General features: G+C 40.3%; 1 protein-coding gene across 2 annotated transcripts; it reads left to right on the top strand.

The window, feature by feature from the left end:
• The first annotated feature begins 9,634 nt into the window (after window positions 1–9,634).
• Window positions 9,635–24,987, top strand: FBXO30 (F-box protein 30). 2 transcript variants are annotated; one of them, XM_027551768.1, is made up of 3 exons: window positions 9,635–9,827; window positions 18,480–20,529; window positions 23,905–24,987. In XM_027551768.1, exons 2-3 carry the CDS (start codon window positions 18,496–18,498, stop codon window positions 24,106–24,108), a joined length of 2,238 nt encoding a protein of 745 aa, XP_027407569.1. In that variant the 5' UTR covers window positions 9,635–9,827; window positions 18,480–18,495; the 3' UTR covers window positions 24,109–24,987. The 2 variants fall into 2 exon arrangements, with proteins under 2 accessions (XP_027407569.1, XP_027407570.1); XM_027551769.1 differs by lacking the exon at window positions 9,635–9,827 and adding an exon at window positions 10,214–10,296 and having other exon boundaries at window positions 23,905–24,207.
• The last annotated feature ends 731 nt before the right edge of the window (window positions 24,988–25,718 follow it).

The following is a 25,718-nucleotide window of genomic DNA, read 5'->3' as shown; positions in this document are numbered from 1 at the left end:
AAACAGAAGATGTGGTAAGCCTGTTTCCTTCATTTTCAGGTTGCAACAACTATTGTCTACAGCTAAGTAACAACTTAGTAACAATATGCTTGTCTGATTCCAACAACTCCCTCTGAGCCCATTTCCTGTTACTAGCATGCCCTTTGACTGTAGGCATTTGATTTTGCTACCATTAAAATTGAAAAGAGGGCATAGTAGGCCTGAACACAGAATTAGTTCAGTTCAGTCGCTCAATCATGTCTGACTCTTTGCGACCCCATGAATCGCAGCACGCCAGGCCTCCCTGTCCATCTAGTCAAGGCTATGGTTTTTCCTGTGGCCATGTATGGATGTGAGAGTTGGACTGTGAAGAAGGCTGAGCGCCAAAGAATTGATGCTTTTGAACTGTGGTGTTGGAGAAGACTCTTGAGAGTCCACCAACTCCCGGAGTTCACTCAGACTCACGTCCATCGAGTCAGTGATGCCAGCCAGCCATCCTATCCTCTGTCTTCCCCTTCTCCTCCTGCCCCCAATCCCTCCCAGCATCAGAGTCTTTTCCAAAGAGTCAACTCTTCGCATGAGGTACCCAAAGTACTGGAGTTTCAGCTTTAGCATCATTCCTTCCAAAGAAATCCCAGGGCTGATCTCCTTCAGAATGGACTGGTTGGATCTCCTTGCAGTCCAAGGGACTCTCAAGAGTCTTCTCCAACACCACAGTTCAAAAGCATCAATTCTTTGGCGCTCAGCCTTCTTCACAGTCCAACTCTCACATCCATACATGACCACAGGAAAAACCATAGCCTTGACTAGATGGAACTTCGTTGGCAAAGTAATGTCTCTGCTTTTGAATATGCTATCTAGGTTGGTCATAACTTTCCTTCCAAGGAGTAAGCGTCTTTTAATTTCATGGCTGCAGTCACCATCTGCAGTGATTCTGCAGCCCAGAAAAATAAAGTCTGACACTGTTTCCACTGTTTCCCCATCTATTTCCCATGAAGTGATGGGACCGGATGCCATGATCTTCGTTTTCTGAATGTTGAGCTTTAAGCCAACTTTTTCACTCTCCTCTTTCGCTTTCATCAAGAGGCTTTTTAGTTCCTTTTCACTTTCTGCCATAGGGTGGTGTCATCTGCATATCTGAGGTTATTGATATTTCTCTTGGCAATCTTGATTCCAGCTTGTGCTTCTTCCAGTCCAGCGTTTCTCATGATGTACTCTGCATATAAGTTAAACAAACAGGGTGACAATATACAGCCTTGACGTACTCCTTTTCCTATTTGGAACCAGACTGTTGTTCCATGTCCAGTTCTAACTGTTGCTTCCTGACCTGAATACAGGTTTCTCAAGAGGCAGGTCAGGTGGTCTGGTATTCCCATCTCTTGCAGAATTTTCCACAGTTTATTGTGATCCACACAGTCAAAGGCTTTGGCATAGTCAATAAAGCAGAAATAGATGTTTTTCTGGAACTCTCTTGCTTTTTCCATGATCCAGTGGATGTTGGCAATTTGATCTCTGGTTCCTCTGCCTTTTCTAAAACCAGCTTGAACATCAGGAAGTTCACGGTTCACATATTGCTGAAGCCTGGCTTGGAGAATTTTGAGCATTACCTTACTAGTGTGTGAGATGAGTGCAATTGTGTGGTAGTTTGAGCATTCTTTGGCATTGCCTTTCTTTGGGATTGGAATGAAAACTGACCTTTTCCAGTCCTGTGGCCACTGCTGAGTTTTCCAAATTTGCTGGCATATTGAGTGCAGCACTTTCACAGCATCATCTTTCAGCATTTGAAAGAGCTCAACTGGAATTCCATCACCTCCACTAACTAGCTTTGTTCGTAGTGATGCTTTCTAAAGCCCACTTGACTTCACATTCCAAGATGTCTGGCTCTAGGTCAGTGATCACACCATCGTAATTATTTGGGTCGTGAAGATCTTTTTTGTACAGTTCTTCTGTGTATTCTTGCCACCTCTTCTTAATATCTTCTGCTTCTGTTAGGTCCATACCATTTCTGTCCTTTATCGAGCCCATCTTTGCATGAAATGTCCCCTTGATATCTCTAATTTTCTTGAAGAGATCTCTAGTCTTTCCCATTCTGTTGTTTTCCTCTATTTCTTTGCATTGATCGCTGAGGAAGGCTTTCTTATCTCTCCTTGCTATTCTTTGGAACTCTGCATTCAGATGCTTATGTCTTTCCTTTTCTCCTTTGCTTTTCACTTCTCTTCTTTTCACAGCTATTTGTAAGGCCTCCCCAGACAGCCATTTTGCTTTTTTGCATTTCTTTTCCATGGGGATGGTCCCGATCCCTGTCTCCTGTACAATGTCACAAACCTCATTCCATAGTTCATCAGGCACTCTATCTATCAGATCTAGGCCCTTAAATCTATTTCTCACTTCCACTGTATAATCATAAGGGATTTGATTTAGGTCATACCTGAATGGTCTAGTGGTTTTCCCTACTTTCTTCAATTTAAGTCTGAATTTGGTAATAAGGTAATAAGGAACACTGAATAGTGAGCCTGTTTATGGGGTAACTTAAAATTGGTTTCTCCCTTATATCTAACCTATATCAAGTTTCTTTGAATAAGGCAGTGTTTATACACATAAATTAAATATCACCCTCAAGATGTGCTATCAGCTTAACAAAGTTACACATATTTATTTGTAGACCATTGATATAAGACAATGTCATTATTACCCTCACCTGCGAGAAGGCTACCTGCTTATCTGCTTATGCACAAACTATTCTACCTAGTGGTAGCTACCTGAAATATAAATGCAACACCTTAGAGGAACTCAAAAACCTTTTGGGAAATAGGATTATTCATTTGTTCCTTTATTTGATCAGTAGACATATATTCTGTACGCTAGGGCATGCTAAGTCACTTCAGTCATGTCCAACTCTTTGTTACCCTATGGTCTGTATGCTAGTAACTGTACTAATAGGCCTAATTATAATAACTAAAATTGTGAAACACTGAATGCAGATGATTGATAATATCAACAGTGTCCTATACCAAGTTTGTGGTATACAGGAACAATACCTGGGTCCTTGTTGTTCAGTTGCTCAGTCGTGTCTGACTCCTTGCGACTCCATGGACTGCAACATACCAGGCTTCCCTGTCCTTCACCATCTCCCAGAGCTTGCTGAAATTCATATCCATCAAGTCAGTGGTGCCATCGAACCATCTTGTCCTCTGTTGTCCCCTTTTCCTCATGTCCTCAATTTTTCTCAGCATCAGGTAGCCAAAGTATTGGAGCTTCAGCTTCAGCTTCAGCACCTGGGTCTTCTACTTTTCGCAAAATTCCAAGCTGCCTTGGTTCAAATCCCCTCAGTGGTAGTGGTTTAGTTGCCCAGTGGCGTCCAAGTCTTGCGACCCCATGGACCGTAGCCCCCCAGGCTCCTCGGTCCATGGGATTTCCCAGGCAAGAGTACTGGAGTGGGTTGCCATTTCCCTCTCCAGGGGATCTTTCTGACCCAGGGATTGAACCCATGTGAAAAAGTGTCTCCCGCATTGCAGGCAGATTCTTTACCACTGTGTCACCTAGGAAGACTCAAATCCCCTTGATTATTTAAATAAAATGGCAAGGTTGATTTGGGGTTATGAACATTATCCTTGGCAAGCTGTTTCTAAATTACCATATAATTGTATGTTATTTGTCACATTATCCATACTTCAAATAAACTATATAAGAAATATAATTAAAGCTATTAGGTTCTAAAGTCTGGCAATTAGGTGATTCAAACTGGCTCTTTCTCTCTTCTAATTCCTTAGGCACATATCATAAAAGAGGAATGGTATCCCCCACCGCAGCCCCAGCTGGCAATTCTGATTGTCCCGTGATTTCACAGCTGCAAATCGGCCCCCACCCTTTCACACTTGTCTCAGGCCAGGGATGCTTTCTTTAATTAGTACATGACAAACTTGAGTCCTGATTTGTCTGTTGCTTTGGTCCCTGGGTTACCTGAGTGCAGGCTCGTCTAATTGGGAAAGAAAACCTACTTAACCAGTGATGCTATTTGCCTTACACTGAAAAAGGGGGAGAGTAATTTTTCTGGTTGTTGAGTTTGCTTTCTTTATCTACTGCATTTGCACTCACTGGGAACTTCTCTCTCTTACAATTTAGTATCATGTCTAAGCTTTGTACCTACATTTCTGCTGTTATTTTCATTCTTATGGTTCTTAAACCTTCTCCAACTTGAAAATGGCCTCTTAAAAAAGCCACTAAGAGCTAAGCCTGTGAGAGACAGCCTGCAGAGTGTGATTTGAGGAGATGCAAGGCCCTCCTTTTTGAGGGCAGAGGTGAAGCAAACCAAATACTGCCCTTTCTTCCTTTTTTATTTTAAATTGTCAGGGTTGCTTAACCACTTGTCTCAGTGGTTAAGTCACATAGATGATAGCTTTGTTCTAGAAGTCCAAGTTGCGCACAGGTAGAGAAGAGAGCTTAGGTAAGGAAATCTGTGATTCCTGGCATTCTCTCTGCTTGAAACAAAAGTTTAAGACCTATTTTCTTAAAAAGTTACCAAGAGGTTTCCTGAGGAATGAGACCATAGGACAGACAGTGAAAATGGGGATAGGATAAAATGAGAGAAGCATATGTTTTATTTGCTTTGGAAGTGACAAACAAACATTAAGCATCTACGTTATACAGGAGGTAGTCAAGGCTATGGTTTTCCAGTAGTCATGTATGGATGTGAGAGTTGGACTATAAAGAAAGCTGAGCGCCGAAGAATTGATGCTTTTGAACTGTGGTGTTGGAGAAGATTCTTGAGAGTCCCTTGGACTGCAAGGAGATCCAACCAGTCCATCCTAAAGGAGATCAGTCCTGGGTGTTCATTGGAAGGACTGATGTTGTAGCTGAAACTCCAATACTTGGGCTACCTGATACGAAGAGCTGACTTATTGGAAAAGACCTTGATGCTGGAAAAGATTGGGGGCAGGAGGAGAAGGGGACAACAGAGGATGAGATGGTTGGATGGCATCACCGACTCATTGGACATGAGTTTGGGCAGACTCCAGGAGTTGGTGATGGACAGAGAAGCCTGGCGTGCTGCGATTCATGGGGTTGCAAAGAGTTAGACATGACTGAGCGACTGAACTGAATATTAGATACTGAGGGGAGATACGAAAACAATGCAAAACATGCTTCCGTGGGGCTGGAGATACTGCAGGCTGATACACACTGGTGAAGCAGGTGACAGTGGCATGAGGCAGAGGTCAAAGTGCTGCACACAGGCAGGTTGTACTACAGAAGTGCCTCACGGAGGACACGGGGTCAGAGCTTCACAGCTAAGAGGGAAGAAGTTCAGACACTATTATTACATGAGCACAGATGACTTGGAATTGGACTGTGTATAGTGTGTGATGGAGACAAGAAGGAAACTGATCAGGGTAGAATGAAAGATTTACCTCAGGCAGTTTAAGACAGGAACTGAGACTTACCCCATGAGCATTAGATAGTCATCATAGATATCTGAATAGAGAAATGACAAAATGAAATGGATGTCATAGGAAGAATGAAGTTGGTGGTGGTTTTGAGGTGGGAAGCACTGGAGGAGGAAAGACAGGTCAGGAAATAGCAGAAGTCCAAATGTGCTTAGGATGGTAACAGGAAGAAATGAACAGGATGGGAAGAAAGGATTTTTTTGTTTTTTAACGCCTGCACATAGGATATTATTGAGATGGAGGGGGCAAAGAAGACTGTGAGGTCTACCCCCTAAATGACTCAGCTTGAGAGGGGTTGAGAGTGACTCAGTGTCAGCTAGGTGACTTAGTAAAGGGGAAAACCCCAGATTTCAATAAGTATAAACACAGAATCAAGAGAATTTAAAGCTACAAAGGGCTTCAGAGATCATCTATTCTAGCCCCTTCATTTGATAGGAGGTCAGCTGAGGCACAGGGCAGATGTGTCACTCAACCTAGGGCAGTGAGCAAATGTAGGGAAACCGAGGAGCAAAGGAGGGCCAGTGTAGCAGCCCATGCAGATGGCGGCCCACATCTTTTCCCACTGGGCCATCCTGCCTGCTTCACCATTCATTCTGTCTAGTTCTCAGGACAGTAGCTCTCAAACTCAGGACTAAGGACCAGGGCCCATCTACTGCCAAATTATTAATAGACAAAATAAAAATAGACTAACTTTTTCAAAAAGCTAAGTTCATTTATTTAAAGAACTAACCTTTATTAAGGGAGTATGTCCTTGTTTAATAGTTGCTGTTACAACCCCCTTTCATTTAGGAAATGAGGCACTGATATGCATGGTACAATTTTTCCTGTCTTTTTTAACACTAGCTTTTATATACTGTTAGTCATCATTTCTTTATCCTTCTCTTGCCTTGGGCAGGAGCCCTCAGGATGGACACTGGGGTAGAGGTAAGGGGAAGTGAAAGTGAAAGTTGCTCGGTCGTGTCGGACTCTTTGCAACTCTATGACTATACAGTCCATGGAATTCTCCAGGCCAGAATACTGGAGTGGGTAGCCTTTCCCTTCTCCAGGTTTCTTCCCAAACCAAGGATTGAACCCAGGTCTCCTGTATTGCAGGTGGATGCTTTGCCAGCTAGGCCACAAGAGAAGCCCATGAGGGGATATAAGGGATAACTACTACCGGGCACTTTTACTCCCTGTCCCTTGGCCTTGGACCAAGGCATGGCAGTAGTGGTGGGAAATGGACCCCAGTTCTTTGATATGGCTCTGTGATATTTCTTCAACCCTTAGTCATTTGCAAAGTAACCTGCAAAAGCAGTTTCTAGCTGCCTTTCCATTAGATCGCACTGTCTTTCCCACAAAGTCAACCTCACTGCTATGGTCTGTGTGGAGGATCATAGTCCCTCACAGAAGCAGACTTTGGTGGGCTGCTCCACCAGGGCTTCGAGACAGCTGCCTGAATCCTGCTGGGCTGAGCTTGGTCCCAGGGGAAGCAGAACTTACAAGAATCTGGACACCCCAAGAAAAAGAAATGCAAAAAGTCAAAATGGTTGTCTGAGGAGGCCTTGCAAATGACTGAAAAGAGAAGAGAAGTGAAAGGCAAAGGAGAAAAGGAAAGATAAACCCATTTGAATGCAGAGTTCCAAAGAATAGCAAGGAGAGATAAGAAAGACTTCCTAAGTGATCAATACAAAGAAATAGAGGAAAACAATAGAATGGGAAAGACTAGAGATCTCTTCAGGAAAATTAGAGATACCAAGGAAACATTTCATGCAAAGATGGGCACAATAAAGGACAGAAATGGTATGGACCTAACAGAAGCAGAAGATATTAAAAAGAGGTAGTAAGAATACACAGAAGAACTGTACAAAAAAGATCTTCATGACCCAGATAACCATGATGGTATGATCACTCATCTGGAGCCAAAGTCAAGTGAGCCTTAGGAAGCTTCACTACAAGCAAAGCTAGTGGAGGTGATGGAATTCCAGCTGAGATACTTCAAGTCCTAAAAGATGATGCTGTTAAAGTGCTGCACTCAATATGCTGGCAAATTAGGAAAACTCAGCAGTGGTCACAGGACTAGAAAAGGTCAGTTTTCATTCCAAACCCAAGAAAGGCAATGCCAGAGAATGTTCAAATTATTGCACAATTGCACTCATCTCACATGCTAGCAAAGTAATCCTCAAAATTCTCCAAGCTAAGTTTCAACAGTATGTGAACTGAGAACTTTCAGATGTCCTAAATTGCCAACATTTCAGAGATCAAATTGCCAACATCTGCTGGATCATCGAAAAAGCAAGAGAGTTCCAGAAAAACATCTATTTCTGCTTTATTGACTACACCAAAGCCTTTGACTGTGTGGATTACAACAAACTGTGGAAAATTCTTTAAGAAATGGGAGTACCAGACCACCTTACCTGCCTCCTGAGAAATCTGTATGCAGGTCAAGAGGCAACAAACAGTTAGAACCTGACATGGAACAACAGACTGGTTCCAAATTGGGAAAGGCTGTATATTGTAATCCTTCTTATTTAACCTATATGAGCCACCAGGGAAGCCCTAATATGCAGATTGCTGCTGCTGCTGCTAAGTCACTTCAGTCGTGTCCGACTCTGTGTGACCCCATAGACAGCAGCCCACCAGGCTTCCCCGTCCCTGGGATTCTCCAGGCAAGAACACTGGAGTGGGTTGCCATTTCCTTCTCCAATGCATGAAAGTGAAAAGTGAAAGTCAAGTCACCCAGTCGTGTCCGACTCTAGCGATCCCATGGACTGCAGCCTACCAGGCTCCTCCATCCATGGGATTTTCCAGGCAAAAGTACTGGAGTGGGGTGCCATTGCCTTCTCCGAATATGCAGATTACATCATGTGAAATGCTGGGTTGGATGAAGCACAAGCCGGAATCAAGATTGCCAGGTGAAATATCAACAATCTCAGGTATGCAGATGACACCACCCTTATGGCAGAAAACAAAGAGGAACTAAAGAGCCTACCAATGAAAGTGAAACAGGAGAGTGTAAAAGCTGGCTTAAAACTCAACATTTAAAGAATTAAGATCATAGCATCCGGTCCTATCACTTTATGGCAAATAGATGGGGAAACAGTGGAAAAAGTGAGAGACTATCTTCTTGGGCTCCAAAATCATTGCAGATGGTGACTGCAGCCATGAAATTAAAAGACGTTTGCTCCTCGGAATAAAAGCTATGACCAACCTAGACAGCATATTAAAAAGCAAAGACATTACTTTGTCAACAAAGGTCTGTAGAGTCAAAATTATGGCTTTTCCAGTAGTCATATATAGATGTGAGAATCACACTATGTAGTAAGCAAAGCGCCGAAGAATTGATGCTTTTGCACTGTGGTGTTGGAAAAGACTCTTGAGAGTCCCTTGGACTGCAAGGAGATCCAACCAGTCCATCCTAAAGGAAATCAATCCTGAATATTCACTGGAAGGACTGATGCTGAAGCTGAAGTTCCAATACTTTGACCACCCGATGCAAAGAATTGACATTTGAAAAGACCTTGATGCTAGGAAAGATTGAAGGCAGAAGGTGCCGACGGGGGATGAGATGGTTGGATGGCCATCACCAACTCAATGGACATGAGTTTTAGTAAACTCCGGGAGTTAGTCATGGACAGGGAAGCCTTACGTGCTGCAGTCCACGAGGTCACAGAGTCGGGACACAAGTGGGTGACTGAACTGAACTGGGCCCTATATCACACAAGACTAGGGCACATTGGGTCAGCCGGCAGGAAGGCCTGCTCATCAAAGATTCAGTGACAGCTGCCGCATTTTCTAAATATGACGTAAGGGGAAGACTGCTGCACCCAGAATTAAGGTATTTGGGTTGCTTATCCTACAATTAAAAGTAGTCACTTTCAATTGGGTCTGTTTCCTGAATTCCAAAACTGCGTGCCTAGGATTCCGTTCAGGAATACAAGCTTCTAAAATCGAACAGGATTCGGTAGACTTGCAGGGCAGAAGTCACGTGGAGTCCAGCTGGAACCACCCCCCCGCCGCAAGCTGAACGCGAGGAACCCAGCGAGTTCTGACTCCAGACCACACCCTCCTGCCACGTCCCTTCCGGGGAGGAGGGCGAGTGACGGTGGGACCTCAGCGTGCGCGCCCCCGGCAGGCTCGGCGCGCGCGTCTCCGCCCGACTTGCCACAGATCCCGTCTGGGCTGGGTGGGCGGGGCACAGCGGAGAGGAGCGGAGCGGGGCGGGGCGCGCGGAGAGGACCGGCGCCCGGATAGGAGGCCGGGGAGGAGGAGTAGGAGAGAAAAGCCGGCGGCCCGGTGGGGCAGAGGGGCGAGCAGGAGGCCGGTTGCACGGGTGTGTGGGGCGCGGAGCGGCGCCGGGACAGCGGGGAGCAGCTGGGCACGGGGGCCGCGGCAGCCGGGATTTGGGCCGCGGTTCGGCCGGGCCGGCCGGTGAGTGTCGGGGGCAGCCTGCCCGGGAGGCTGGCGCGGCCCGAGCTGTGCCCGAGGGCAGAGGCGGCGGCCGAGCCGGAGGCGGCGTTGCGGCGGGCGGGCCCGGCCGGGCCTGGGGCGGAGTAAACACGGCCTCACAGGGATTCCGCGAGTCCCAGGCCGGGTCCTGGCGGCGAGAGGGCGGCGGCAGCTTGGCCTCTGCGCCCAGCCCGCTGCCCGGCCGGCCCTGGAGGCCGCCGGCAAATGGCGCCTCAGACCCCGCGGGCCGACCCCTCGGTGCCACCCGGGCTCGCGGGTCTGTGGGTGAGGGTAGGTGGGGAGAAGCCAGAGTTAAACTTAGGAAGCCCTAAGATCCTCGAAAACCCGGCTTCTCTTCCCTTTTCCAGATTAGAAACTTGCTTTGTTTGGGAACAGACGGGTGAAAGTAATGCTGAGAGGCATCGCAGACTGTCTCCACGGGATGAGTGAAGTTGGTAACTTTTCCATTCATGGAAGTGAGAGGATCTTAGTCTTAGCCTCAGTCCTCGTTTAAGAGGAATATCCTGATTTTATAGGTCTGAGGGATATGACCATTTCCAAGTTGTTTGTGTCCTGTCTCGTGGAAGTGCATTGCTGGGAAGGTAGCATAGCGTGCACGTTGAATTCAAAGTAATCTCCTTTGAGCGCGTTTTTTTACGCGTGTATTTAGAGAATAGAGCCAGAACAGCGTTTTGTTTATCATGGTTCTAGTACTCCATTCCCCGCTCTCCCTGTGTCTTGTTTTTCTTTCTGAGCCATGTCGTAAGTCTTGGATAAAAGATGCTTGGGAAGGAATTGACCTTTTATTCCATAATTACTTTGTTGACTCGGATCCAAGATGAAGTTATTTATGGGCATTCTGGTATCAGTGTAGATTAACTTAAAACTTTACATACAAAACCCCAAGCTTTCTAAGCTTTTAATTTCTGTTTGCTACATTTCAATCCATTTTTGTGTCCTTTAGAGTCCTAGAAATTCTATTAACAGATTTTGCATTTCCTCATATTTTTTAAGCTTTTCCAGAGTTGTTGACGGCCAAGAGGGAAGAGAGTAGCATAAAATGTAAGATGAGGGTTTTCCTAAGGGATCAGGTTTTCAGTTTACAGTTTTCGCTGAATCATGTTCTTTATGCTTAGTCACTGTTTCTTACTACAGAAGTTTAATCGGGGATAACATGATGTTTTGCTAACTTTTTAAGTTGCTAATTTGTTTTTATTTGGTATTTTAATGCGATGACATAGCTCTTTTGTGTATGTGTGATTCTGGAATTGTTAGTGGGTGGAGTTTTGAGAGTGTTATCAGAGAACTGAAGTTTCCGATATAGGCAAACTTTTATGCATTCCAAGTGTACTAGGTATTTAATTTCAATCCAGTACTTTTGTATGGCTAGCATTGGAGACTTTTCTTTTTTTTTTAATAAACAAAATGTCCTAATATGCTATTAAAGAAAAATAGTACATATTTTGGGATACTGTATATAGTTAGAGAGGTGCTTTAAGGTCACCAAAATAGGTCTTGTTTCATGTGTGTTTACTATTTGATAGGCTGTGTTACTAAAATGTGGCTTTTAATGGCATAAGCCTTATGCTATTTGGGGTGGTTTTGGTAACTCTTGTAACTAAGTTACCATGACTGCTTGTTTCATTAAAAGAAGTTAGCACATACTTTGGAATGACATGGTATTTGTAGAATTTATTAATGTTCAAGTCTTCAGTCAAAAGGCTATAAAATATTATTTAATTTCAAATTTATTTTTGATGAAATAAGTGAGATTGGCTTTGGACTAGTGGTTTTTACACTATAGGTAGCTCAATAGTTAAATACAAGATAAGCATGCCTCAATTACAACCCAGTCTTTGGAAATCTTTTTCCAAAAAGGTTTGTCTTTTTTTTTAAGAGTGGGTAATGTTAGCATTAGATCCTCATATGATTGTTTTTAATAAACTTTATAAGTATAAATGCCCTGATATAGAAATATATATATATAGATAAAGTTTTGTGCATGTGTGTGTGTCTGTTGTGTAAAGTGATCTGTCTTCTGAGCAATACTTGTTTGTGTCGTACTGGACACGCTAATAATTATAACCAACCTTTGTAGAGTACAAGGTGGTTTTCACAGTACAGTAATTACATCACGGTCACAAAGCTGAGTTCTTGGAAGCCCATTCCCCTGTTCCATGCTGCCCGTTGTAGTAAGTTGAGTTCCACCATTCTGGTGGATTATTTTTATCTGAGTATCAACTCAAATAGGTTCTGGTATGAATATTAAATATCAATATTTGTTATTTTAATTTCTGATATAAGTCTATAGTAATTTCTTTTGTTTATTTAGTGGAGAACAATTTCAAGTAGTTAGGATTTTCACTTTGAGATGTTACCTATGATCGTATTTAGAAATGCAAGATTTATGTTTTGATTATATCATAACTGGAAGGGTAAAAACTTGAAAACAAAATTCCACATAATTAGGTCATCATTCTGTTAAAAAAAAAAAAGTCAGAACCAAAATTTAATAAAAGAATGTATACAGTGTAACCAGTTTAGCCATTTTGAACTCATCAGTAGGCCAGGTAGTTTGAGATGGGAGTTTAATGATCTTGGATTTTTCAGTCTTGGCTAGTCATCCCAGCCCCCCTTTTTATACCAATAAAGTAAAATATCCAATTGAGGTTATATTTTTATTATGGCCTTTCAAACTGAGTGCACCTATCAGTAAATCAGCAGCAATGTTTGTATTTATTGTGCAGTAGCACCTCTGACTATGCAGTAAGCATGGGACTTGCTCTGGAGGAGTTAAAACTGATTGCTAAATATGAAATTTCAGTCATAGACTTACTGGTTAACTAATGAGCCAGTCTGTCTGTCTGTAGTTCCATTTCAGCCTTTCAGTGAAGCAACATTTTATTGTCTCAGTGGAATTTTTTTTTAATCTAATATCATTCAGTTTAGTCGCTCAGTCATGTCCGACTCTTTGCAATCCCATGGACTGCAGCACGCCAGGCTTCCCTGCCCATCACCAACTCCCAGAGCTTACTCAAACTCATATCCATCGAGTTGGTGATGCCATCCAACCGTCTCATCCTCTGTCATTCCCTTCTCCTCCTACCTTCAGTCTTGCCCAGCATGAGAGTCTTTTCCAATGAGTCAGTTCTTCACATCACGTGGCCAAAGTATTGGAACTTCAGCCTCAGACCTTCCAATGAATATTCAGGACTGCTTTCCTTTAGGATGGACTGGGCTGATCTCCTTGCAGTCCAAGGGACTCTCAAGAGTCTTCTCCAACACCACAGTTCAAAAACATCAGTTCTTTGGTACTCAGCTTTCTTTACGGTCCAACTCTCGCATCCATACATGACTACTGGGAAAACCATAGCTTTAATATACGGACCTTTGTCAGTAAAGGTCTAATATCATATTGTAATATTAAGGAAGTAGACTTATGACACTTCCTTTCCTCACCCTCTGCGTACTTAGTCACCTGCACACATGTGGAGACCTTGATTTCTGCTTTTCTTTTTGAATTGCATCCCTCTATAGTCAGTAAACTAACCAGACTGCAGGATTCGTTAAAAAGTTAAAGAAAATATACAGTTAAACATTTCCTTCTGTGCCTTTTGTTATTATTTTTTTAAACAATGGAAGATTGAAATTAATTTTCTTTATTTTTCCCTTTGATTTGCTTTTTTTGATGGACAGTTTAGCTTATTCCACATATAATGCCTGGAACATATGCCCTAGATGCTCAGTAAATATTTGAATACTTTTGACACTTTGTAGAAGGTACAATGAAGTAATTTTTGATTTTGACTCAGTCTGGTTGACTAATAATAGATTTATAAAATATGTTTTTATGACGTATGTAGCTTTCCATGGATCAAGAATTGTTTTGGAATCCATTTGGTTATTTCTTGTACTATAATAATTTCACTCATATTAATAAACGAGGCTCTAATTAAGGCACAATCTTGAATACAAGGAACACTGGAGATCCCCTGGAGAAGGAAATGGAAACTCACTCCAGAATTCTTGCCTGGGAAATCCCATGGACAGAGGAGCGTGGCAGACTATAGTCCATGGGGTCATGGAAGAGTCAGGCATGACTTAGTGACTAAACAGCAAGAGCAACATGACTGGTATTACCAAGGAAAAATGCTGTGTGTGATGAACACATGAGTATATGGAATCTGTGTCTTACCTTGCCTTTGCGTATGTGGAAGAGTACCATTTAAGCTGATAAAGATTTGAGACAACAGGAAGGGGGGAGGAGAGAGAGAGAGTGTGTGTGTGTGTGTGTCCGTATCTGTGTCTGTCTGTCTGTGAGTCAGAGGCAGACCTTAAGATCAGCCTGAGGCAGCAAGTTGTGTTGAATATTTGGATGACTTGATTTAGCGTATTTTAAAATCACGTTAATTTGCAGTTCTTTATTTATCTACGTATTGTAATGAATTTGGAAAAGTAATTCTTTTTTGAGGCAATATCTTTATGTCTAGAAATAGCCTTAAATAACAAGATCTCATTTCACTGTATGGGCAAATGCCATGTCTTAAAATTGTTTTTATGGATTGCTTGTCAGCCACAGATTATGAGTTGGCCTAGAATTTCTGTTGGAGAAAATTGAAACTATTGTAAAGCATTTAATCATTTACAGTATTTTGCAGTCTAATGAAACTTTTTCCAGTCATTCAACTTTAAGTGTAAATAGATATGTTATTTGGAAGATTAAGATTCTGGTTTAGAGTTTTTTAAAAAACTTAATGTTGGGGAGTTTTAAATTAAGCTCATCTTGAGCATGAAGCTCAGTTGTAACAATATGTTTTCTGCCAAACCTGCTGTGTCACTGTTCAACTGATAAATCAGGAATCAACATTTTAAACTTGTTTCATAGAATTCCTGAGCGATTGTGAAATACTTTTTGCAGGCATATTTAATTTGATAATAGCGATTTTGAAAGAGGATGGATCTGAAAGTTGTAAATTTTGAAAGAATACCTGAGAATACTCTTTGGGTATTGTCTAGTGCATTCTTAAAAATCTTATTTCTTAATATATTTAATTGTAAAATTGACTTAAACTTGATTGCTTCTTTGTATAACTGTTTTGAGTAAACAGCTCAGTTTACAAACAGTAAATTTGTACTGTTTTGTACATTTATATTGAGCATTACATATGTAAGTTTTTAAAAAAATAATTTAGTAAAACACTAATGTTCAAAGCAAAGTAATGTGCTATTATAATTAGAAAGGACCAAGAAGACTTTCTTGACCACAAGAGTGATTAAGTGCTGGGATAAACTACAAGCAAAGCAAAGTTGTGTAACCTCCATTCCTCAAATAACATCTTAAAATTGCATCACTGGTTACTGAAGTGCTGTCTTATTTTCTTAAACTTTTGTAAGTAAGCATATCTGTTTTTGTCCATATATATTGATCAGATATAGATTGCAGTCCTAGCTCTGCCACTTACTAGGTAGATGACCTTGGGTAAGTCACTTAGCCCTTCTGTACCTCAGTTTTCTCTGGGCTGTTACAAGGATTAAGTGACATTAACATGGTATATATTAATACCAAGAAGGATAGAGTACCTAGTTAATGTTCCTTTTTCCTTTAAGCCTACTTCAATAAATAATAAATGTTATGGACTTACCGCTGTGGATACTTGTTTTTATTATTTTTTTAAACATTTGTCCAAAGGAGGAATAGTGTGGAGGAGTCTATTTATTTTGAACCTTGAGAGCCTTCTACTTCAGCCTTTTAAAGTTGTTGCTGTTATGCATTAACTCAGTTGTTTGTAACAGTTGCTATTTTAAACACATCTGAATTAAGGGATGTTTTGAGGTGTGTTCTGTCTGGTGTGGTCATGTGATGTGCATGTAACATAAAGTGTTCCTATTAGTTCTGAGAGCATTGGTCACTTCTGTTGGAACTGCTTGTATTTTTAGGTTTCTCTCTTAGTAACAGTCAAGTTTATAACCTTCAGCATGTGAGATGAACTCAGTCTAGTTGTTGCAAAATAAGAAAGCTGCAGCTGTTTTCACAATCTAATCATTCAGTAAAATTTGTCTTCTTATTAAAGTTTCTCTGCATAAGTTACAGATGTCATCAGTAGCCTGTCATTTGTTCTATTTTGACCCCTTTAGCAGTATATCTTTAATTTATAGGTCATTTCCTTGGCTTTAAATTTCATAGGGATAAACATTCAGAAGTATTCATAATTTGTAACTTTTAAAAACATTTTAAAATGTAGTTTTGTTGATAAATGTGTGCCTTGTTTTCTTCTGTCCCTGGCATCAGTACATACCATAATATCAACTCAGAACTTTGCTGCTTAATCAACAAAAACTCTGTCAAATAGCAAAAAAAAAAAAAAAAAAAACTTGCTATTTGAGTTTGAGGAAAATTAAGTCTGTCCTAGAGACAAAGAAATAGCTATCTGGGGAATAATTATTTTACATTAGCCACCTAGATGCAAGATTTGAATTTATGGAAAAAAATATTGAAAGAGCTAGCAATCTCTTATGCACTGAAGTGAAGAAAATAGGCTAAAAATTGGCTTCTTATCCAGGAAATTATTAATTTGGGGAATTTTGAGGTGAGTTACCTGTGCCATATGCAAGTGGAGGTATATAGTAAGTACGTAGCTGTAGAGATCTGAAGTTTGGACGAGGGATCTGGGCAGGAGGTACAGATAAGTTTTCAGCATATAAATGGCAATTGAAGCTTGTGAGAAATTGAGAGCACCCTGGGAGAATGTATAGATTGAACCAGAAAGAACATGGATCCTTGAAGAAGAGAAATATTTTAGAAGAAAAGATTAAGGAATAACCAGAAATAGGGGGAAAAGCAGGGAGAATGTATAGATTGAACCAGAAAGAACATGGATCCTTGAAGAAGAGAAATATTTTAGAAGAAAAGATTAAGGAATAACCAGAAATAGGGGGAAAAGCAGGGAAATGTGAGATCATAGAAACTAAAGAAAGATAGTAGTTCGGAAAGGAGGAGGAATTAGTCAACAAAGTGATGTAATGGCTAAAAAGATGAGGTCTAGAAAAAATGCCCTTTGAATTTAGCACTGGGAATCTTGATGCAGCGGTTTTAATGAGTGGTTGTAAAAATAAAGCCATGTTAGAGGGCTGAAGAGTACATGGGACGTTAACAGGCTTTGTTTATTTGTTGCTTTTCTTTTGAAAGCTTGAGTGAATAGGAACAACGTAGTAGCAAAAGCAAGATACTGCTTTATTACTTAGGGTTTAAAGAAGAAATAGTCTTCTAAGTTTTTGCTGCTAATAGGAACAAGCCATTAAAGGAGTTGAAGATTTACAGAAAAGAAGACATTGAATAGGCTTAGTAATTATAATTTAAATCGGTGTATTGTGGCATTGCTTTCTCTGTGTATAAAACTTTTCTTGATAAAAGCAGGGAAAACCATTAGTTATCTGTAATCCTTTCATGTTATTTTATGGCTGCTATTTCTTTGCTTAAAATCCTCAGTGGTTTCTAACTACTTGAAGTCTGAACGCTTTAGAATAACATACAGCACACTTTCCGTGATCTGTCTTATTCCTGTCTGGCCTCATCTCTCACAGGTACTTTGCATGTCACCTGTGAGCCAACAACACTGGGAGACTTGAGGGCCCCTCAGCATGTTTTGCCAGTTTTTGCGTTCTGTATTTGCATATGCTGTTACTTCAGCATTGAATACCCTTCTTCCTTTCTAACCCTACCCTCCTATGCTTAAGACTTCTCATCTTTCAAGACTGCTGTGAATTCTTCTCTACTCTCTTCTCGTATTGATTATTTTCTCTGTCGTGTTAATCATATTAAAAAGTGGCATGACTTTACTTTCATCTCTGATCTTGTGCTGTAGCTCCTTGAAAAGTGGCACTGTGTCTCCTAATCTTTATATTGCCATACCAAACACATGGTACATGGCAGTTAAGCAATAAATAAGTGTTGAGAATGGAAACCATGGCCCTCAGAAGTAAGTGATTTGCCCACTGTCACAGAACTGGAGCTAGAACTTATATTTTTTGGTTAAGTGCCCTCTATGTTTTATTAATAATAAGGCTTACTCTCTTGATTTGTTAGAGAATTTCTTAAGGCATATGTAGAAGGAGAGGTCAATAGCTGAAATCTGAATTTATGTATTTAGAAAGAATATAAAGAAAACTTCTAATCAGATGCTAGTTAAGTATTTTCATGAAATTTAGATTATTTTAGGAATATGATGAGGTCTGTGCAATGTGGGGTACATTATAATCAGTTTAATTAAAATGTAAAAAGATACAAGTGTTCTCTGAAATCTGGAAGTTAAATATGTATTAACTTGTTTTTGACATTAATTTATATACTAAACAATGTACTAGAATTTAAGTATTATATTTTGAAACGTTTGGCCTTTTGAGCAGATTGTTATGTGTTATGTAAAAATGAATTTTTGACTTCTTGAGTTGATTTCTTAAGTCGGTTCAAGATAGATCAATTATATGTAAAATAAACTCGTTAAATGTTTATTGTATATATTTCATTCCGTATAAGCCAATATACCTTCATGATTTGATTTTTATTCTTAAAACATTGTTTTAAAAACCAACTGCTTTTTGCCTAACATCTTATTTCTTTTCCATCTCAATAACCAGAGCTGGACTGGCCATCATGGAGGAGGAGCTGCAGCATTCGCACTGCGTTAATTGTGTCAGTAGACGATGTATGACAAGACCAGAGCCTGGGATTTCCTGTGACTTGATTGGTTGTCCATTGGTTTGTGGAGCAGTTTTCCATGCATGTAAGGCTGATGAGCATCGACTTTTATGTCCATTTGAACGAGTGCCTTGCTTAAATAGTGACTTTGGATGTCCATTTACAATGGCTCGAAATAAAGTTGCTGAACATCTAGAAACGTGCCCTGCAAGTGTGGTGTGCTGTACCATGGAATGGAACCGATGGCCAGTTAGTTATGCAGACCGGAAATCATATGAAAATCTAAGCAGAGATGTTGATGAAGTGGCACAATTAGACATGGCCTTGGCCCTTCAAGACCAACGGATGCTCTTAGAATCTCTCAAAGTAGCCACCATGATGTCAAAAGCAACTGATAAAGTGTCAGAACCTAGAGAACAGATCTCAGTTAAACCAAGTGTCTCAGAAATACCACATACTAATGGTTTGGTGTCAGTTGATGAAGAATCTTATGGTGCACTTTATCAAGCTACTGTTGAAACAACCCGAAGTTTGGCTGCTGCTTTAGATATTCTGAATACTGCTACAAGAGACATTGGCATGCTAAGTACGAGTCTTTGTGCTTCCCTAAATGAAATGAATGAAGAGCAAAAAGCCAGGGAAGGCTTACAGAATAGAAACCAGAAAGACCAGGACCATCTTTATGAGGATGAGATGGGAGCAGTAGGTGGAATTGACCATAAGGACACGAGTCAGAATGCCCAGTTGGAACAAAATGGTTCAAGTGATTTATTATGTGACTTTAATGCCAGTTCTTATGGCACTTCTGCTCTTTGTAATGGCTTTCCTTTGGAAGATATATGTGCACAGGTCATTGAGCAGAACCAGGATTTACATACTGACTCAAAACAAAGTAACTTAACAAATGGAGAATGTGTAGCATCAGGTGGCTCTTCAGAACCTTCTAGTTCACTTTTAGTAGCAGCACAAGTTCGGGAAGTAATACCACCTAATGCTTTGCCTAATGGCACGGTTCAGCATATCCTCGTGCCAGATGATGATGAAGACTTGTGTTGGAAAAAAGTAGACTTAGGGGACCTACGGAATGTGGATGTCTTATCTTTCAGTCACCCTCCTTCATTCAAATTTCTTTCGAATTCATGTTGGTCTAAACCAAAGGAAGATAAAGCAGTAGATACATCAGATTTGGAAGTTGCGGAAGATCCAATGGGTCTCCAAGGAATAGATCTAATCACAGCAGCATTACTGTTTTGTCTAGGAGATTCTCCAGGTGGGAGGGGTATATCTGATAGTCGCATGGCTGATGTTTATCATGTTGACTTTGGGACTCAGACTTTTTCACTTCCATCTACCATTTTAGCTACAGATACAATGGTTGGGGAAATAGCTTCAGCTTCAGCTTGTGATCATGCCAACCCACAGCTTTCAAATCCAAGCCCTTTTCAGACACTGGGGCTGGACTTAGTATTGGAATGTGTCGCTAGGTACCAGCCCAAGCAGCGTCCAATGTTTACATTTGTTTGTGGACAATTATTTAGAAGAAAAGAATTTTCATCACATTTTAAGAACGTGCATGGTGACATTCATGCTGGACTCAATGGCTGGATGGAACAGAGGTGTCCTTTAGCATATTATGGTTGTACCTATTCACAGCGTAGATTTTGTCCATCAACACAAGGAGCAAAGATTATACATGACCACCATTTGCGGTCATTTGGAGTTCAGCCGTCTGTATCTACAGTGTTAGTAGAGCCTGCTAGAAACTGTGTGCTGGGTTTACATAGTGACCATCTAAGTAGTCTTCCTTTTGAAGTCCTGCAACATATTGCAGGATTTCTCGATGGCTTCAGCTTATGCCAGCTCTCATGTGTATCCAAGTTAATGAGGGATGTGTGTGGCAGTCTTCTCCAGTCTCGTGGAATGGTCATACTTCAGTGGGGGAAAAAGAAGTATCCAGAAGGAAATTCGTCATGGCAGATAAAAGAAAAGGTTGGTGTCATTTAATTGTATCAACCCCATATTTGACATATAATAGGCAGTTAATAATGTTGTTGCTGTGAAATTGATCATCCTTGTTGTGAAATTGCGTGCATGCATGCTAAGTTGCTTTAGTCATGTCCATCTCTTTGTGACCCTATGGACTGTAGCCCGCCAGGCTCCTCTGTCCATGGGATTCTTCAGGCAAGAGTACTGGAGTGGGTTACTGTGCCCTCCTCCAGGGGATCTTCTGACCCAGGGATCAAACCTGTGTCTCTTAATGTTTCCTGCACTGACACGCAGGTTCTTTACCACTAACGCCACCTGGGAAACCCATTGTGAAATTGACCATCCTTAAAAATAATTCAGTATGATGACAAACTTTTTTATAAAGATAATTAATAAAAATGTGAATACATTGTTAGAATTGTTAGTCATAATCACATATTTACTGCAGACATCCTAGAACTAGATTCTAATGTCATATGACAGAGGCCACTTGTAGTTCTTCAGTTGAGGGGTTCTGTTCCTACTTCTTCTGAAACAACTCCCTTTGCTTGAGTCCATATTAACCACCTTCTTTCTAATTTGGGCTCCATCTGAAACATTTGCACTGTAGGATGATGGAGGAATCAAGGAGAAGGTTTCTTTTTAATTGCTTGCAGTTGGCAGCTTCTGTACATTCTTAGCCCTTTCTTTCTTAGAATTTGGTTGTTACAAGTAAAACTTAAACAAGGAGACATGAAAAAAAAAAGTCTCCTACTAGCAGGTGACCAGTGGAGTATTTGGGGTATGTTGTTCAGTCCCTAAGTTGCATCTGACACATTGCAGCCCCATAGACTGCAGCAGGCCAGGCTTCCCTGTCCTTCACTATCTCCCAGGGTTTGCCCAAATTCATGTCCATTGAGTCTGTGATGCCATCCAACCATCTCATCCTCTGCTGCCCACTTCTCCTTTTGCCTTCAGTCTTTCCCAGCATCAGGATCTTTTCCAGTGAGTTGTCTCTTCACATCAAGTGGCCAAAGTATTGGGGCTTTGGCATCAGTCCTTCCAATGAGTATTCAGGGTTGATTTCCTTTAGGATTGACTAATTAGGTCTTCTTACAGTCAAAGGGACTCTTAAGAATCTTCTTCTGTATCACCACAGTTTGACAGTGTCAATTTGGGATATAGAAAACAAAATGGATGGATGTGGAGATGGCTTGCAGTGAAATAAAGGCAGTAGGATTTGTTGGTGGTGGTGGGGACTGTGGGTTTAGCACGGAACAAGGGTGTGTTGAAGATTGGAAGCTTGACCAGGAGATTTAGGCAGGTCTGGGAACAAAGCCTAGCTCCACCATTTTCCTTGTGTGATATCTTATTTTTGCCAGCTTCTGTTTGAGGCACTATCCAGTAGAAACTAGAAGGCATTACAACTGTCTTTGATTGAAAGTGTTTTTTCATTTTAGAGCATTTATAAAATGAAACTTTGATTTCATAAAGTACAAAAAACTTTAATAACCTTCATATTGGTTGAACAGGGGTCATATTTCTGGGTACTTTGTTTTTACCACCCTTAGGTTTTCTCTTATTTTTACTCATTGCTCCAGTTTTGTTTTGTTTTTTTTTCATTGCTCCAGTTTTTGAGAATTTTGCATCTGCTTCTGTGCTCTCCTGAAACTTTGACCAGTAACTGAGCACGTTAATTATTTTATGTAGAAAATTTCATAGTTGCTGTGTATATGTGAGCATGTGTTTGTCTTCATTTACTACATGATTTGGTGTATTTCTGCCGTTGGGCTGGGACACTCAGAGCATGGTCCCTTTTTGTCCTTGCCCACTAGTATTGATCTATGAGGTGAAATATTTTCTGGGGATTCTGTCACTACAGAAAATGTCATCTACTCGTGGAGTTTAAATTGCCATCATTTATACAAATTGCTTACATGTGTATATCCCTGGCCATTTTCTCCTCTGAATTCCAGGTCATTATATATAGGCACCTACTGGACATCTCCATTTGATTATCTTCAGTAAACTCAGCTTATCCAGCCTACTCCATTTCTCTACCCCTCTTAATCTCAGAAAGTTGCATTAGCATCTCTTAAGTGGCCTAAACTAGGAATTTGGGAGTTAAGGTTAGCCCCTTTCCCCCCTTTATTCCCTTCTCCTGGTATTCACACAGTTCTGCTGTCCCTCTTCTTGACGTCCCTCAGGTTCACTTCCCTTTTCTACTGCTGTTTCCCTGATTGGTCCTGCCTGCCGCTCTCTTCTGGGTTACTATAGCAGCCACTTCCTTACTGGGCTTCTGTTTCCAACTGAGTCCCTCTCCAACATATTGCCTGTAGAAGACGTAGAGTGGTAAATAATTTCTTGAATACAGTTCTTACGCTGTAGTGCTTAAACACTTTTAAAATGTCTGTCCATTGCCCTGGGTTAGGGGCAGATTCCTTAATGAAACATTTAAGAGTTTTCATAATTTTGTCCTTAGTTGCCTCTTCAGTTTCCATTCCAGCCATGGAATTTACTAGTAGTTGTTGAATGTTTTCTTCTTGCTTTAAGGTGTTTGAGTACACTGTCCCTGAAACGTCCGTTTGAATGCTTGAAATGTGTAGATGGTGTGCACTTTTATTAGTTTATTTAATCTACTGTCCCTATTTATGGATTAAAAAAAACTGGTTAAGTAACTTGTCCTTGGATTCAGACCTGGGAACCTGTTTCTGGAGCTTGTGATCGTCATCTCCTTGGTATATCCTGCTTATTCTTCAGACCTTATCTTGTCAAGAAAGCCTTCTCCAAAAGTTCTTAGGTGCATTTTTTCCCAGAAATGCATTCTATAATGATATGGAATTAAGAACTGTTCATTTTACAAAAAGTTCTATAAAAATTTCCAAAAACATTGAAGTACTTGTATTCGTCAGTATTACTAAATGCCTTTACTATTTATACATAGTGAAGAGAAAGGTTCCTCTGCACAGTATCCTAGAGTGTTTTTTAGTATACTTCATATGGTGTAATGGACATTTTTTTGGAGAAAAAACACTTGTATTATCAATATCTCCTATATACATAGTCCTTTGGGTAGGATGAAAATCTAGTACAGTATATGTTATTTTAGGAAGTGACTCTAAATGTTCTATAGAAATTAAAACTTGCTTAATGAGCTAGGTTGGATATGATTTTTTAATGCTAAGTTTTTTTCTTTTTTGTTATTAGATTTCTTAAAGTCATAATGTCATAGAAGTTATCTTATAAATATTTAATAAAAAGATTTGTATCAAAACGAATTTTGTAGCAAGCCACCTGAAACTTATTTCTTATAACAGAAATGAATGTAGTTCGAGCAAGAAACATGTTTTAATTCTTATAAATTGGCTGGTTTAAATCTGAAGTAGAATTTTGTTCTAGGTATGGCGATTCAGTACTGCATTTTGTTCTGTCGATGAATGGAAGTTTGCTGACATCCTGAGCATGGCTGACCACCTGAAGAAGTGCAGTTACAACATTGTAGAGAAGCGGGAGGAAGCGATCCCACTGCCGTGTATGTGCGTGACACGAGAACTCACTAAAGAAGGACGTTCACTTCGCTCAGTTTTAAAACCTGTACTTTAAAAAGTCAAATTCCACTTGCACATACATGCAAGCTCCTAGTATAATTTCTTTGTAATATGTGACACCTTATTAATGTATTAAAGATTACAACTAGCTAAATTTATTGTCACTATGTATATAATGTTTTGAAGTGACATATATTTTTATAAAGTACTGATTAGTTGGGAAAAAGTTGCCTTAATATTTGAAATGTGTGAATTTTTTGGAACTTGCTGGACAGGGTGATTTAATTTTTGGCTACATAATTTTCAGAATTAGTATTTTTAATGGTGTGCATATTTTGGTTCTTACATTTTTTGCTTCTTAAACTAACAAGATCCTGACCAAACAATTTACTCCTCATTTTCTGTGGGTTACAACCCATGCATTCAAAAAGCAAAACTTTGATTCTGATTTTTACATCATAGGCTCTTCAGATAAAACATTCAGTTGCTTAAGCACTGCATAAAAACATTATAAAATTTTTATTTTCTAGTGTTCCCGTTACATAATTGTTGATATGGAAATGATCTGTAATGTAAACATAATATTTAAATCGTGAATGATGTTGATAATGCCATTTATCGTGTTTTAAAAATAATCCACAAAAATATTGTCTCCTTTTGTGTTTACACCTCTCATACAGAGAGTTACCATTTGCACCTTTTTTTGATTAGATGCCACATCCAAAGACTCATAGCAATATGTTACATGACAGGTTAAAGCAAAATCAAACCCAAAAAAAGCCTGTGAATTTAATTTGAAATTGTATATATTTGCTAGGAATTTGATATTTGGAGAGAAGAAAATACAGTCGACCCTTCATATCTGGATATCCATGGATTCAATCAAAGGATGGAAAATGTTTGGAAAAAAAAAATTCCATGAAATTCCAAAAAACACAACTTGAATTTGCCACTCATCTTCAACTATTTACATAGCACTTACATTATATTTGGGCTTTCCTGGTGGCTCAGACGGTAAAGTATCTGCCTGCAATGCAGGAGACATGGTTTGATCCATGGATCAGGAAGATCCCCTGGAGAAGGAAATGGCCACCCACTCCAGTATTCCTGCCTGAAGAATTCCATGGACAGAGGAGCCTGGCAAGCTACAGTACATGGGGTCGCAAAGAGTCAGACATGACTGAACAACTAACATTACACTACTACTACATTATATTTACAATTATTTACATGGTGTTTTCATTACATTCAGTTCAGTCGCTCAGTCTTGTCTGATTCTATGCGACCCTATAGACTGCAACGTGTGCCAGGCTTCCTGTCCATCACCAACTCCTGGAGCTTGCTAAAACTCATGTTCATCGAGTCGGTGATGCCATCTAACCATTTCATGCTCTGTCATCCCCTTCTCCTGCCTTCAGTCTTTGCATTAGGTACTATTAATAGTTTAGAGATGCTATAAAGTGTATGGGAGGTGTGCATGGGTTATGTGCAGATACTGTGCCATTTTATATGAAGCAGTTGAACATCTGTGAATTTTGGTACTGCAGGGAGTCCTGGAACCAATCTTCTGCAGACACTGAGGGACAACTGACTGTATGCCCCATTTTAAGTTTGAGTTGGGCATGTTCTGTGAATAAATTTCAGATATTCACAGTGCAAAGGGCT

This window comes from Bos indicus x Bos taurus, chromosome 9 (genome assembly GCF_003369695.1).
Source record: "Bos indicus x Bos taurus breed Angus x Brahman F1 hybrid chromosome 9, Bos_hybrid_MaternalHap_v2.0, whole genome shotgun sequence".
In the NCBI taxonomy this organism is placed as follows: Eukaryota; Metazoa; Chordata; class Mammalia; order Artiodactyla; family Bovidae; genus Bos; species Bos indicus x Bos taurus.
Note: the sequence above shows the minus strand (reverse complement) of the source record. Positions and strands in the feature narration are given on the sequence as shown.